Genomic DNA, 15,918 nt, shown 5'->3' on the forward strand with positions numbered 1-15,918 from the left:
TTCTACAAAACAAGTTAAAAACAACAAGAAGATAATAAAAAGACCCAGGATAAGATTATCTTACCTTGGGACTATCTATCTATCTATCTATCTATCTATCTATCTATCTATCTATCTATCTATCTATCTATCTATCTATCTATCTATCTATCTATATATATATATATCTATATATATATATATATATATATATATATATATATATATATATATATATATATATATATATATATATATATATATATATATATATATATATATATATATATATATATATACATATATATATATATATATATATATATATATAGATATATAGATAGATAGATAGATAGATAGATAGATAGATAGATAGATAGATAGATAGATAGATAGATAGATAGATAGATAGATAGATATATCGTGACGATGAGATAATCTGACAAACGGATAGAAAGGCTAGCAAAATATGCAGCAACTTGTGCCCTTTTATGCGCTGAGTTTTAGTTTGTCTCTATGGCAACCACCAGAGCTGCTTTGTTTCTCCAAAATCAACGTCGACTGTGTTCGTTACCTACAATTAATACACATAGAAGGAGTTATTCGATGATTTAAGACTAAAGTAAGCACAAACGGCTAAATGGGTGACAGTTGATATGGATAAAAAAAGAAACGGTCTTCTTTGAAAGTATTTTAAAGTTTCGGTAGTCTCTCCGTTGGACAAGCGAAATGGACGCTGTGGTGGACAATCTAATAGAAGATGAAGCTGAGAGAGAGGTTCTTCTTGCTAAACCCACCTGCTTCATTATATTCGGAAGACCAGTAAGTTCTATGAGACAGTTAGAGTTATCTGCAAGGACCCTTTGGAAATTATGTAGGCTACTTTCTAAAGATAACAGTTCATAAATATAAAGAACAGATTAAAATCTCCACAAAACTCCAAGAATTCTGTAACGGCAAGTTATATCACTCTTAATAATGTTGATATTAATTGATTCATTATTGATTCATGGATTAAGTAGTTTTATCTGTTCAACCCATTAAATGTAAGAAAACTAAAGATAAGGAAGACAAATGTGGGAGAAATAGGGATGGTGTTTTCCTCATTTAGAAAACACCATCTGCATAAGGCATCAGTTTGAGCTATTGCAGGAAATCACATTTAAGCTTTGAAGAAAAACTACTCAAAATTAATAAAATTACAAATTCCAAGACATACTGTATCCTTGACCACATTTTCAATGTTTTTCTTTTTCTTTTTTTGGCAGGGTGTTGGGAAATCAACATTGGCCAGAAACATTGCAGACTCTTGGAGGTGTATTCTAATTGATGGTATGTTCTTCTCGGATACTTTGTTTTCTTACTTGTCTGCCTAGCACCTAATACATTTCTTATTTAAAAACATTTCAGCTACTGACATGCTCAGCACATACATTAAAACCAAAACTACGGAAGGAATAGAGGTAAGAGAGATTATTTTCATTATTTTTCATTAATGTAGTTATATACATCTTAAAACTAATATAATGTCCATGTTGTAATTTTAAACCATTTCAGCTTCTGAACATCTTGCACGAAGGGAAAAGTGTCCCAAACGATGTGGTAGTGCAGATGATTCTTGACAGAATTAACAAGCTCGATGTTCAGCACTATGGTAAACTGCTCTAATAGTAAACTAAAAAGGTTTAGTACTGTACGCTCTTTAAACACCAAACATTGTTTTTGATAATAAGAAGTCCAAAAATTATCAACCAGAATATATGAGATTCTGCGACAGACTGGCGACCCGTCCAGGGTGTACCCCGCCTCTCATAGCCTTCCCGACCCAATTAGAGACAAGGGTGTTAGAAAATGCATGGATGGACAAATGAATATATGAGATTACCTAAGCAAGCAGAAAAAAAACAAACATTTTTATTAAAACAGCATGGCTGTTGTGCCAATGTTTGATCATTCCATTTCTCTGTACAGGCTATGTGCTGAGCTGCCTCCCATATGTAACAGAAGATCCCCAAGAGATCCATGATCAGATTGAATTGATCAAAAACCTCCAGCTAAAACCAGATTTCGTCATTAACATCAAGGTCAAATTGAATGTTGTATTTTGTTCTTTTGTTATTGTATACTTCTTTATTTGTAGTTCATATAATCAAAGTGTAATAACAGTAAATATTTAGAAAATTTATATAACTTAAAAATGTTCCTCAAAGTTACTGATATCATCTATAAACAATATGTCCTGTCTTTTAACAGTGTTCAGACATTGACTTGGTCAAAAGGTTGTCTGGTCTGAAGCAGCATCCAGAAACTGGGCAGCTATACAACGTGAATCTTTGGCAACAGGAAGAGGAGCTTCTCAGGAGGAGCAAGGAACAGGAGATGGACGATGATGACAATGATTATGAGGAGGTATTTACTGTACAAAAGCAGCTTCTACTTCTGCTGCTGTTTCATAAAATCATAAATCACTTCATTTTGTTGGTGGTGGTGGTTTTTATTCTGCATTTGCAACCAGGTTAATCATTTTTAGCACAAAATGAATAAAATGAGACATGATAATAAGACAACAACAAGCTTCTGAAAAGAATGTGCTCAACTAAAATATTCTAATATACCACTTTCATTTTTTCTTTCAGCCTGAGGAGGAACAACTCTCTGTGGAAATGTTTGAACAGATGGTGTGGTTACCAGAAAACCTGCCCAAAAATATTTTTGCTAAAATCAACACTTACAAGAACATCATGCTTAGACAATTGGAGGCAAGTTAGAATGGCTTTTTTATTTTCTAAAATATTCAGTTCAGACATAAAGTCTTGTACTTCCTTTCATTTCAGACAGAAGTGTGTTTTGAACAGCAGATATTTTCTGTTCCTCTTATGTTCCCTGAACACAAGGAATGCCATTTTAAAGATTGCCATAGCAATACTGATTTGATTATTCTTACAGAAAAATATTGACACTAATTTTAAGTACAATCTTGACAAATAAGGCTGATTCTGATTACTATTTTGACCATTTTTTTTATTTTGTTCTGCAGTCATTCATAAATTGCTCAACTCGGTTCCTTAATAAAACATTATAGATTGCCACAAAACATATTCTTTACATCTAAAGATTTTAAGAAAATACTTTTCAACTTAAGTTTTAAGTGTTTCAAAATGTTCTGAATTTTTAGCCACATAAATTGAAGTTTTACTTATTAAAGTCTTTTTTTCTGTTAAAACACACAAAAGGTGGATTTTTATGCGATCCCCATTTACAAGTGTAAATTGAAATTACTTTCCGCATCTTACCAGTGATACATTGATGACCTGTCCAAGGTGCACGCTGCCATTTGACTGCGTGTGTGGGCCAATTTTTCCATGCAGGCTTAATCCTTGCAAAGATTAAGGGCATTTAGAAAAATAAAAAAATTAATAAAATCATATATCAGAATTCAGCACAATATAAGTACACCCTGGACAAAACTGTTGTCATTTGCACCAACATAGCCAAAGTTTTGCTAAAATTAAGTAAAAAACCAACATGGGTGATAACAACATCTTTGAACACATATCATGTTTGGTGTTACTTGATATTTTTCCAGGACTTAATCGTAAATCACAACCCCATCTACCTTTTGGAACTAGATGGAAATGATTCACCTGAAGAACTGTACATGGTAAAGTTAAAAATGTACATTTAGAAAAGTTCAGCAGCTGATTTCTTTGGTGGGCTGACTTTAGTTTATTTCTATTTTTACCTTACAGTCTGTGATGGCTCGTCTTGAAACTATGGCTATAAAGCCTGTCTCTGTTCCCGTCCTGCTCAGTCAGCATGTTGAGGAAGAACTACCAGACACCATTTCCACAGCAAGGCCATCCTCATAGTTTTCCTTAATTTTTATTAATTACTAATTTGTTGGTGGAGTCTTTAAACACTCCTTCTCTGACTGAACTTCTGCTAATTTAACTTGCACCAGTGTTAACAGGCATTTCTCTCTTTCATAGGAAAACTTTCTAAGATTCATGACCTCCATCAGAATTGTAGCCCCTGGCTTTCGGTGGAGAAGAAGCCGCTGGGGCAGAATTTGCCCAGTTGCTCTGAAGGAGGGCAGCATTATTGAAGGATTGACAGATTTGTGTGTTGGGTGAGTATTCTTTAATGAATTATTCTCCTTAGATTGACTAGTCTACCACTAACAACTATGACTGGATAAAAACCTTTCCCTGCTCAACTATTGTACAGCTTTCAGGACAAGTTGTACATACTTTCATCTCAGGACGCCTACAAGAAGTTTGTCATGAATCCACGCAAGTATCTACTGCCTCCAATGCCCAGACCTCCATGCAGGGTTTGCATCATTGGCTCTTCTCAGGCTGGAAAGAGCACCATGTGCAGTCTTCTAGCTCAGCACTACGGTGCTTTGGTGCTCGATATAGAGGAGCTGATAAAGCCATTTTTAGCCATAGCTGACCAGGAGAGGTTCGAAAAAATTAGAGACCTCACAACACCTACTGCAAAGAGTTTCAGGAAGAAGAATAAAGGTCGTGAAAAGATTAAAGGCAAGTTGGGCCTTATGTAAGATTTCAGATTTTCCACATCAAATATTATCCATATATATGCAAACTATCACTGATCTTATGTTAAACCCTTATATTGTTTAATGTGAAAAAATGGAGCTTTCATCTTGTTAATTAAAAATAATTTAACTTTACACATACATACCTCATTAACTTTTTGTCTGTTTATCACATTATAGCCATGGTATTTTTGGTTTCTGTAATAGACTTAATCAAATAAAATCGAAATCATTAAGTAAAAAATTATGCATGGTTTTATGATTGTTTTAAAATAAATATCTCAAAAATGTATCTGCAAACCAAAGTTATATGTCATTTTCTACAGGGAATATATATTTTATATATGTATATGCATGTTCACACACATTCATATTATGTGTGTATGTGTAATTTTATGTTGTATGTTGCTCTCAGTGGCAAGGGATAATCCACAAGTAACTGCTCTGGTGCATCAAGCCATTGAGGCCGCCAAACAAATGGCCATACCGCCCTTTGAAATGTATGTTAATGCACTGAAAAATCGAATGGAAGAGGTAAGTGTCAAGTTCAATGTTAGCAGTGAGCTTGTTTTCCTGTTTTATTAATTTATCATTCTTACTCTTATCTATTATTTTTGCTTCATGTATGCAATATTAAGATAATATAAGGGTATCGATGTTACATTTTAAAATTCTGAACATGTTCATTGGAAAATAGAAAATCTACTATGCACGCAGGCAAAGCATTCAATATATATTCTTCCTGTAAACTGTTTTTATGTTGTTTTTTTAATTCACAAAATACACATCATCAATTTTTTAATTAACCCACTCATGCATCACTTTTCTTTTAATCTGAGTATGCTTTTCTTAATTGCTGTACTGTATTATTTTTATTATGCTGTCAATTTTGCCTGTAAGTATATTAGCATTAAAGTGTTGATGTCACAGATAGAGACAATGAACTCCAATTTTGAGGACAAAACAGGATGGGTGCTTGACAACTTTCCCAAGAATCTTTCTGAAATGGAAGTCCTTCAGCAAGCCGGAACCCTGCCAGACACAATCATCTGTCTCAGAGACACTGATAAACATTACAGTGGGAGCATAATTCATACATTTGTTTTCTCCAAGTTTCCCCTTAGATTGTGACTTTAATGTGTCCACTTTATTGTATATGTGTGCAAAACAGTTATGAAGCGAGTTTATGAGAAGAATAAGGAAAGCGTGGACAAAGCCATCGAGAAAAGATTACAGAACCAGCCGTTTCAGCGAAATGAGGCAATTTTGTAAGTTCAGACTCAATAGCCTTCTTCAGTTTAGAGTATTCAGGTGTTTTTGCACATTTCTGATACAGTGTTAAATTTTTCCCACTTCAGCAAAGACAAGGAGCAAGAGTCAGAAGCACAGTCAGACCTACTGACGATTATGGAAGAGGAAGAGGGTATTATGTCTCCATGTGCTTGTAGAACTTGTAGTGTCATTTTAATTCTCATAAACAGAAGAACTTAAATATATTGATGTTGCCTGTCCATTAGACGCAGATAAAATAAACCAAACAGTCGATTGTTATAATTTGGATTAATCGGGACAGTCTAGACAAAAATGAACAGAAGCGCCAACGATAAAGTTGAATCCTTTTCTCCTTTTACTCTGTGCTATATTAGTAGAGTTACCAGAAGGTATGGAAATGGACTACGCCAGCATTCCAGAGATGAGAGAATATAGAGAGCAATCTGAGATATTTGAGACGGAGTGGGATCATATACAATCAAGTATATCAGTAAGCCACTTCGATGTTGAGATTGGGGGAAAAAGCCCTGACGAACTGCTTCAAGAAATTGTCCAAAAAATGGAAAGTGAGTGTACAAACTTGTTTGCCAAAAATGCTATGTTCAAAGAGTAACTTGCATATGTGCAAAAAGTGTTTTTTTTTATTATGACTTTCTCTATTAAGGGGAAAAAACCCTATCCAAAACAACCTGAACATGTATAAAAAAAATAATCCCTTCTTGGCAATGTTCACAGTTGATAGCAACTACCACCATTTATTAGAAAAAACTGGCAAGGAATCCTCTTAAAATATCGTTTTGAATTTTGTAAACATTTTCGATTATGAACAACCTGTTCAAGGTTATGCCAAAATTTCCAGGTTTGATTTAAAGTCAAGCATGTTATGTCGCTTTTTGAGAATATTTAATCTACTTCATGCTGTTAGATAGGTGCAATTTATATATAATCCTTTATCTCTTGAGACTCATCTCATTAAGAATAAAGACGTGTTACATACATCACAAAAAAAACCACATAAAAACAATAACACAATCTACTAAAAGGGATTTATTCACTGAACAGGCCTGGCATTAATCCAGTTTGAATAAATTTGGACACAGCTATAAAGAAAATGTGAATAATCTAAGTTTAGTCTGGATTAAACATGGCAGGTAACTATTTCAAACAGAGCCAGGTTGGGTTGGAAAGCTTTTTACCCTAATAAACAAAACAGTTGAAATCTGTGTTTTGTATTTACTCAAAGGTTCTCTTTTCTGATATTGATATTTATTATGCTTTCAAATATTTAAGCGTGACAAAGCAAACAATAGAGAAGAATTGTGAGAAAGTAAAGTCTTTTCATCTTTTTTTCCATCACCTCTAGGACCATTTCAGTATGTAGCTTGGGAGTTTTCTTCACTTGACCTGAATGAGGAGGAAGAAGATCAGGAGGCCTTAGCAGCACTTGAAAATGAAGATGAAGATACTGACGAAACAGATGATGAAGACGAGGAAGAGGATGTACTGACAAATATTTTTTATTTAAAATTGATATTACAAATCTATTTAAACCTTAAAAGTTTAAGATGTAGATTTTTTTATTTTGTAGATAAATATAGTTTTTAATAATCTGTAAGATCCTCTTTGTTCAACCAATGTTACAGTTTGAACCAACAAACAAGAGGTTGTTAGGCGACACCAAGCATTTCTGCCCTGTTGCCTTCAAAATCAACAATGTCCTGTGGCCATCGACGGACAAAATCTCAGCCAAGTACCGTGAACGGACTTATTACTTCTCCACCTTAGACGCCAGAGACTCCTTCATTGATAATCCTGACCAATTTGTTACACAAGGAGAGCTCCTTAAGGTAAATCAGCAAGAATGAGAATAAAGAAGTATTTTTTTCAGAACATGATACAATCACTTACGTGTTTCTACTTTCCTCCTATGCAAGCCTCCTCCCTTGCGAATCTTTATGCTTGGTGCTAGAGGGTCAGGCAAGACAACTCATGGTGGATGGCTTGCAAAGAAACTTGGGCTTTTCCATATTCAGTTCAGAGAGGAAATGCAAATGAAAATTATGGCCAAGACAAATAAGCCAGTTCCCTGTTCTGATGAGGCCGTGTACCTAAAGAGTGATACTGAGTATGTCGAGGCCCAAATAAGAGCAGAAAAGGGAGAGGAAGAACAAACAGAGACAGAAAATTCATCTGCCAGCATAAACATTGAGGAGGTTTGGTTCCTTTTTTTTATTTATTTACTTTTTGCTATTGACTTTTAGGGATTTTTTTCTAAGTTTTAAAAGCAGAAATTTTGTTTAAAATATTTGAACAGAACTTCTGTGTTTTTGTAATCACAACAGGAGGTGTTTTTGACTGAAAATGAATTAGTCATGAAAGCCTACCTAGCCGATGGAGAGCCAATGACTCATCAAGTTTTGGATATGATTCTTTTACCTTACTTTCAAGAAGAACCATACAAGTAATTATTGCCAAACATTCTTCATTTTAGGATGTACTTGACTAGAGTAGTTTTTTACTACCCTAAAGCTGTTTGCTTGTCCACCCACCCATAAATCCATTTATCCATTTTATTAATAACCATGTGGCAACAACAGCTTATTTTGGATTATTCTGGGGGGTTTGCTCTTATACCGTTATCAAGTCTTGATCCTAGAGATTGACTGGAAACAACCTGAAGACATATCTGGAAGCCCCCTTCACTTCTTCCATTGAGGAACATCGGGGTTGGGTGTCATGCAAGTCAGGTGACAGGCAAGCGTGTGGGTCTGGATTTTCAGCTGCCCTATTTGTCTTTGGGGAATTATGTTAGACCCTGTCCGCATTAACGAACACTATGCTCAGAATTTTATTTTGAATTCAAATGTAGTTAATGTTTATAACGCCATGCACCTTTTTCTTTTACATCTTTAGTAGTTTTGGTTATAGTAAACACTTTTTCTTGATTTTTTTTTTTTTTTTTCATATACTGCTATGTACTTTCTAGGTCTACAGGCTTCATCTTGGAGGGCTTCCCCCATGATCCTGACCAGCTGGAGTTTATGTTGGAACGACAGCTATTCCCTGATATTGTTGTTGTCATGGAAGTTGAAGCAACAGATGTCCAAAGACGCCTGTTGCCAGGCTACCTTGAGAAGTGGCGCATGCTCTACCACAAGCATGAAGAACAGATAAAGCTTCTGCAACATCTGCGGGAAAAGAATCGAGTATGAATGTGATTTCTTTTCTGTGTGTGATGGCAGATAAATTTTTTATTATTTCTGTTACTAATTATTTCTGTTATTTCCTTTACTAGTATCTAAATCATTTGTTTTTCCTGTTTTGATATAGGAAGAAAAGATCAGCAAGAGAAGAGCTGAACTCATAGAACTGCAAGAGGCTGATGAGTCCAGATTTACCGTAAGCAAACTCATCAATATCTTGTCGTCTCACTTTGGATTTTAAATATTCTTTAATTTTATATATTTAAACAAATAGTTTAGGCACCAGGCAAAAGAAAATGAGGAAGAAGGAGAGGAATCCTTGAACATGGAGGAGATCAATGCTATGTTGGAGATGGAATTTCCTGAAACAGGCTTCAGTGAAGACATAGAGGAACAGGAGACTGAAGAGGCAGCGACTGAATGGATTGAGGAGGAAATAGAAGACCGCTTTGAAAAAGATTCTTCAACCCTTATGACTGTGATGGTATGAATGCAGAAAACTTTTAAAAGCTTATAAGTGGAAGTCTAATAACCACTCTGGAGAGCGCATTACCTCTGAGCATGTCTTCTCCACCTCTCTTTTCATGTTAATGTGAAGATCCTAACATCCTTGCATTTGTTAATGGTCTTCTGAGTTTACATGTGTTGTTGTCATCTCAGGAACTCCTCAATGAAAATGACATTCCCAAGCTGGAAGTCAATACATCTCAAAAGTTAAGAAAAATCCAGGATCTCATGCTCCACAAAATCAAGCCCATGATAACCAACAGGGAGTCACTTTTCCTATCATGTCAGCCCATCTCATACAAACTTGGACACAATCTACTACTCCACTCCTATAAGATTAACAGTGCCTTTGGCTGTGCAGACCCTGTCCAGGTTAGTATAATTAAGGAAATTGAGAAGTAACAGCTGTGTTTCTAGAGATTTTAAAAATTATTTGACATTCATTTATATTTATTTCTATTATGAGTTTGGAAACTGACTGATTGCCTGTGTTGATTTTTTTTTTTTTCATGTACAACCCAGCAATACGACGAGGACATGGTTCATCCAATCCACTGGCCTCTAAATTCCTCATTTCCCCTCATCCTCGGTCCGTATATCTACTTTTTTCGAACCAAGGAAAACCGCAGCAAGTTCACACTGAACCCCTTAAAATACCTTCGACAGCCAAAGCCCACCACTCCCCTCCCTATAAAGATAGCAGTGACTGGACCTCCCAAAGCTGGAAAAACCACTGGTAAGTCTCAAGACAGCTGCAGGTGATTCTCAATTGTCAAGAAAACGTCAAATGACTTTTTAATTTTGTTGACCATTTGTGTCTGTAGTGGCAAAAATGTTTGCCGAGAAATATGGTTTAGCTCGGCTTTCCATTGGGGCAGCAATGCGTCTGGTGTTGAACTACAAGGCGCACACCAACCTGGCTTCAGAGATGAAAAAGTATCTCACTGAGGGCCTTGTTGTGCCTGATGAACTGGCTATTCAGTGTCTGGAAGTGGCACTCCTTAGCTCTGTATGTAGCATTCGAGGGTAAGATATGTTTTTTTTATTTATGTTCTACAATATTATTTGAAATGACAGTACCTTGGTATCAATATCATTTGCAGTTTTTTGAAATTTATTGCCTTTCAGCTACAGATATCTGCATATTTTATTAGAATTTTATGTGAAATACCAACACAGAAGCACAGAAACAACTTTTTCTAAGTTATGAATTGAGAGTAAAAGGATGCACATATCCCCTCATCTTCAAAAAGAGATGCATGCATAGGATTTTATTCCACTTTAATTAACACTTTGTAGAGCCACCTTTTACTGCAGTTTGCATGTAAAACTCTTTTGAGGTATGTCTCTACCAGTTTTGTGCATTTAGATGCTGAATTTCTGCTCACTCTTTCTTGCAACATTGCTTAAACTCACCCACATGGGATCTAGAGCTTCTGTAAAAAATTGTAACTCTTGTCACAGGTTCTCTGTTCATTTTAAATCTAGACTTTAACTGGGCCATTTTAACACATGCATATGTTTTGATCTGCATCATTCTATTTTAGCTCTAGTATTATGTTCAATCTCATCACAACAGGAATGTGAACGTTTTCTCTGCTCTTAAGACTTTGCAGACTCCATGGGATTTTCAACCAATACTACACTTTCTCTGCTCTATGTATCTTTCCATCAGTACTAATTATTTTGTGTAATCTTTATATTGTGTAATAACACAACTGCTTTTGGATTTCTTTCAACAATGGCTTTCTCCTAACTATTGTTCCATGACGGACAGATTATGGATATGGAGTGAACAATGTAAAGTTTTTCTGTCCACAAATATTTCAATATGAGATGTGGATCTCTCTTGCTCTGCATGGTGTTAGTTACCATGGGCATCTTGGTGCTTCTCTGATGAATGCTCTCCTAACCTGGCCAATTGTTCTAGGTAGTTGGCTGAATGGAACTTTGCTTCTGTGAGATGTTCAAAAGCATGTAATTTATTTAATGATTTGATCCTGCTTTAAACTTCCACACAGCTTTGTCTCTGACTTGTTTGCTGTATTCCTTTGTCTTTATAATGCTGTTTGCTCTCTAATGTTGTCAACAAACCTCTGAAGCCTTCACAGAACATCTATCTTTATCCTGGCATTAACCTGATAGCAGAAATATTCACTAATTAGGTGACTTCTGAAGGTAACGGTTTACACGGCATTTTTATGTGATACCAGAGCAAAGAGAACTGAATACAAAGTAATGTCACAGTTTTCCCAGTTTTATTTGAAGAAAAGTGTCAAATAAAACATGTATCATTTTCCTTTTACTTCACAATTATTCGCTACTTTTTGCCTGTATTACAAACAAAATCCCAAATTTGTGCTAGTAACAAGTCAAGTGATATTGATACCTTTAGAAGGCCCCGCAAGACTAAGAGGTTTTTTTTCTTCTTTATTTTATTCTGTCGTCTAAAGTTTGAATAAGAAAATTATCTTTCTTAATGCAAGAAAAAAACTGCACAATTTCTAGTTATATAAGTGTAAAAACAAATGTCTGGTTTAATTTATGTTTTAGGTATGTACTGGATGGCTTTCCAATGACCATTCAGCAGGCAGAACTCATGGAGTCTCAGAACATCGTACCCATTCTAGTATTTGAGCTCCAAATCAGTACCATAGAGGTCCTTCTGAGAGGCCTTTCTGACAAGCTGAACCCCAACAAGTAAAACAGCCTTTATTAAAAACAGTAGTTTCCTTAAATACTGAAAGTCTAATAGCTGATTGAAGCAAGGAAATGAAAAGCAATACAAACTCTGTCCATCCTTTATTCTTCATCATTTTAGGCCTTACCTGCTACATGACAGCTCTGAGATCCTGCACAGTTGGGATTCGACTTACAAGACAGAGGTTGAATATGTTAGGCGATACTTCCAAGAACAGCATCAGAACTGGTTCACACTCAATGCCATTAAAAACAAATGGTGGATATGGAAAAATGTTTTACAAGAAGTCAACATCAGTATGAAATGTCTGCATTCCTACCTGCAAAGGACACAAAGTGGTAAGTGTTGGGAAAAACTGAAAAAAAAAAAAGAAAACTTGCTAAAAATTTTATATGTAACCCTTCAATTCCGAGCACTCTTTCTAAACAGGGAAAGCTGCCTGCATAAACAAGCTCTGCATCACACCCAAGGAGCTTAATAGTCGCCTTGGAGAGTTTGGCCATTACTGTCCTGTCTGCCTTGCTCTACACTATCATCTGGTGGATTGCTCAGAAACTGCAGACTTGACTCATGCTGCTGAGTACAAAAAGTTGTATTATCGCCTATGTGGCGGAAACCATCTGGAGGTCAGTGTACGACATTTACACAATATGATTACTTACATACCATATTGTGATATATAAGTAATCATGTGTCTCTTTTACACACATCTCCTGTATTGAATTGAATGTACGATCAAATATATGGCTAAAATTGTGCTTAAGAAAGATAACAATTGCATTATATTCTCTTGACAACAGATATTCCTGTCAAATCCTGATAAGTTTTTGGCACCTTGTTGTCCATACAACCTGCCTGAGCCTCACCTACTGCCAAGAAAGTTGACAGAGTTGCAGGTGAAAAACAGATTCCCACAGCAGGTTGAATTGAAAGGATTCTGTCCTGTCACTTACAAGGATGGAAATCAGAGGTATGGATTCCTGGCAAAAAATTATAATTCATCATACATAAAAAAGTAGCTACTTTGTCACATCTTTTGAATATGTCTAAACATTACTTTTTGTAGGTATGAAGCACTGGTCCGAGGAATGATGGAATACGCAGTGGAATACAAGGGAAAAATTTACGTTTTTGAGACAAAAGAGAAGCAGGAGAAGTTCATGAGGTAGATGATGCAAAACAACTTTTTGCTATATTATGCTTTTATCTTTTTTTTTACATGTACTCCCTGTTCATTATTTCTGATAATCAAACACATTTTTAATATCAGGCTAATGTAAGTTGAGTAAATATGAAAAGAAGTTTTTAATGGTGATTTACTTCATCAAGGGAAATGACTACCCAAACTAACCTGGTACATTGTGAAAAAGCAAATCCCATCCCAATCACCCCCTTTTTAGTCATGACTAATTTTGAAATCTAAATAGAATTTTAGTATCCATATCCATCCTTAATTGGTGTCTGACCAGTTTTCGGATTCAATTCAAAAATATTTTATTGAACCCAAAGGGAAATTAAATGTTACAGTTACAGTTACACTATCAACATTCTTATAGAAATTATGCAACATGGTGCTGCAAATGATGAAGCAGAAAACTGCTTTTCTGGAAAATTCTTCAATTCTCATGGAAAATCTCAAGGAATCATAATGACAATGATCTGAAGAGCACCAGAAATCCAACTCTGACTGGCTAAAAAAAACAAAGCAAACCCAAGGTTTTGGAGTATCCTAGTCAAAGTCTGGACTGAAATCCAGTTGATGCCCATGCTTGAGAACCCTCCAGATTGGCAGAATTAAAATAAATCTCAAAAGACGTTCTGGCCAAAGAGTGGCACAAATAGTTATTAGGTTTAGGCAGTAGTAATTTTTCCTTTTGAAAACTGCTTATTGTATTTACTCTTTGTTTGATCTGAAATTTTATTTGATGATCCAAAATATCCAAGTGTATCAACAAGGCAAAAACAAGAGAAAATCTGTAACAGGGTAAACATGTTTTACATCACTGTATTTCTGTTCTTCTATAAAATAACAGTTATAGGTTTTGTTTTCTTTATACACTAAATGACAATGGAATTAAGCATTTTGCCTTGATATATGTTACCAAAGGATGCCTGAAATGTACTGTGACCAAAAGCTGCCCTGTAAGGTTCCTCCTCTTGATGAGCCTGTTTCCCTCATTTCCCTTCCAACACTGGGCTACCTGGAACAGGTTAGACACACTGCCCCCCTGATTTATCTTTTTAAAGTTCAAATATTCATTGCATGCGTTTTACGACTGTTTTTGCTGTTCTGAATCAGGTTCGAGTTGAACTTGTTTGTTTCTTTAGGGAGTGGCAGAAGCAGTGATCAAAGCCATGACAGCTGTTGGGTCTCTCAAACCAAAGTACCCTTTTGTCAGTGTAAAAAGATCAGCTCTTGTGTATGTGGCCTACTATTTGAAAGGTGAGCAGACTGTCAAAGGTGCATGTACTTAAACTAAATCATTAATCTTGTTTTATGATGACAAATATTGTAAGTGTTTTTTTTTATTGTTGTTGTGTTTCACAAGCTTTCAATCACAAGTCCACTGGCTGCCTTCGTCAGAAGTACAAGAAAAAACTTGCATCATTTCTAGAGAACTGTGAGCTCATAACCTACCTCAGTTCAGCAATGACAGGAGCCTATAAACCTCCCAGCGAACGTCCCAAGGATTTTGACTTTAAGCTTAACAGGTTTCTGGCACTGGGAGCTCCAGGAGCCACTGACACTCTGTAGCTACATCTTTTCTGGATGTTTTTTCACCATGGTCAGTTAGCAGTAGAGCAGTTCTGTGTGTGTGTGTGTATGTGTATCAATAAAATTTAAAATCTGTGACTTTTAGAAATGTGCAATCTGTAATGAAGCATATTTCTCTTTAAATAAAAAACATTGGCTTTGATCATTCTTCAATCTTGTTTCTAGCTCTCCAAAAGCTAGAAACAGAAACAGAAATACAGTTATTTAAACACTTTTTAGCTTTGGTTTTTATGGTGGCAATTTGAACTGAGTCTAGGTTGCCATAAAAAATGACCAGATTAAATGCAATTAAATTCAGAGTTGAATCCTTTTTGCCACTTATATGGCTCCCTCCAAGAAAATAGCTGCCAAAAAGGTTTAGGGTTAAGGTTGTTGCGGTTCATAAGATTGCATCTCACTAAACAACTCATTGATTTGTGCAGAAATTCAGCAGAGAGGTTTAATTGCTGTGTAGGAATAAAGCATGAATAAGGAGGATGTTTTGGATATCTGTGAAGATGGGCACAAAAGTAGCCACTATAAAAAATTTTTATAAAGTTATTCTCTCTGACGAAGACCCCTTCATACTATCTATGTTTTGAAAAAAGACTGTCCAAAGAATAAAGGTGAACACAACCATGATTGTGAATGCATCTCATGTTAACAGAAATTAGCCTGAATTGAACAATCAAGGCTATTTTCCTGAGCCTCAATTATCCAAGGAAGTGGGATTACTTAGAATTTTGCCTATAAAAGTGCTGCCTTCAGTAAAAGAATTGGATCGATGATTCCGGAGGAATTTGGTAATGTACAATGCTTTTTCCTAACACTGTGCCACAATGCAATGTCTTAGCCAAGAAAGTGGCTAAGATATGAAAATATTGTAACTTGGGGTCAAACAGGAAATTCTCAAGATCTTAATTAATCTATTTTGAAAATC

The 15,918-nt window shown here is 35.5% G+C and overlaps 1 protein-coding gene across 2 annotated transcripts; it reads left to right on the forward strand.

Annotated features, from left to right (window-relative positions):
- The first annotated feature begins 503 nt into the window (after window positions 1–503).
- On the forward strand, window positions 504–15,141 carry ak9 (adenylate kinase 9). Of its 2 annotated transcripts, none has more exons than XM_044106547.1 (34): window positions 504–801; window positions 1,248–1,311; window positions 1,390–1,442; window positions 1,537–1,633; window positions 1,951–2,063; window positions 2,233–2,388; window positions 2,616–2,738; window positions 3,566–3,640; window positions 3,729–3,830; window positions 3,969–4,108; window positions 4,207–4,523; window positions 4,956–5,074; window positions 5,471–5,618; window positions 5,712–5,808; window positions 5,899–5,963; window positions 6,187–6,378; window positions 7,176–7,312; window positions 7,456–7,659; window positions 7,747–8,025; window positions 8,155–8,273; window positions 8,799–9,018; window positions 9,143–9,211; window positions 9,290–9,499; window positions 9,676–9,894; window positions 10,045–10,258; window positions 10,347–10,548; window positions 12,076–12,222; window positions 12,344–12,561; window positions 12,653–12,849; window positions 13,024–13,193; window positions 13,290–13,388; window positions 14,331–14,433; window positions 14,552–14,666; window positions 14,773–15,141. In XM_044106547.1, exons 1-34 carry the CDS (start codon window positions 709–711, stop codon window positions 14,976–14,978), a joined length of 5,082 nt encoding a protein of 1,693 aa, XP_043962482.1. In that variant the 5' UTR covers window positions 504–708; the 3' UTR covers window positions 14,979–15,141. The 2 variants fall into 2 exon arrangements, with proteins under 2 accessions (XP_043962482.1, XP_043962483.1); XM_044106548.1 differs by having other exon boundaries at window positions 6,190–6,378.
- Window positions 15,142–15,918: the final 777 nt, after the last annotated feature.

This window comes from Gambusia affinis, linkage group LG22 (assembly GCF_019740435.1).
Source record: "Gambusia affinis linkage group LG22, SWU_Gaff_1.0, whole genome shotgun sequence".
Taxonomy (NCBI): Eukaryota; Metazoa; Chordata; class Actinopteri; order Cyprinodontiformes; family Poeciliidae; genus Gambusia; species Gambusia affinis.

What these genes read in the sequence shown, in the direction of transcription:
- ak9 (XM_044106547.1), top strand. Translation starts at nt 709, where the DNA reads ATGGACGCTGTGGTGGACAATCTAATAGAAGATGAAGCTGAGAGAGAG. An exon ending in TCATGCTTAGACAATTGGAG is followed by an intron (nt 2,739 to 3,565) that starts GCAAGTTAGAAT and finishes ATATTTTTCCAG; the next exon opens with GACTTAATCGTAAATCACAA. An exon ending in TACAAGGATGGAAATCAGAG is followed by an intron (nt 13,194 to 13,289) that starts GTATGGATTCCT and finishes TACTTTTTGTAG; the next exon opens with GTATGAAGCACTGGTCCGAG.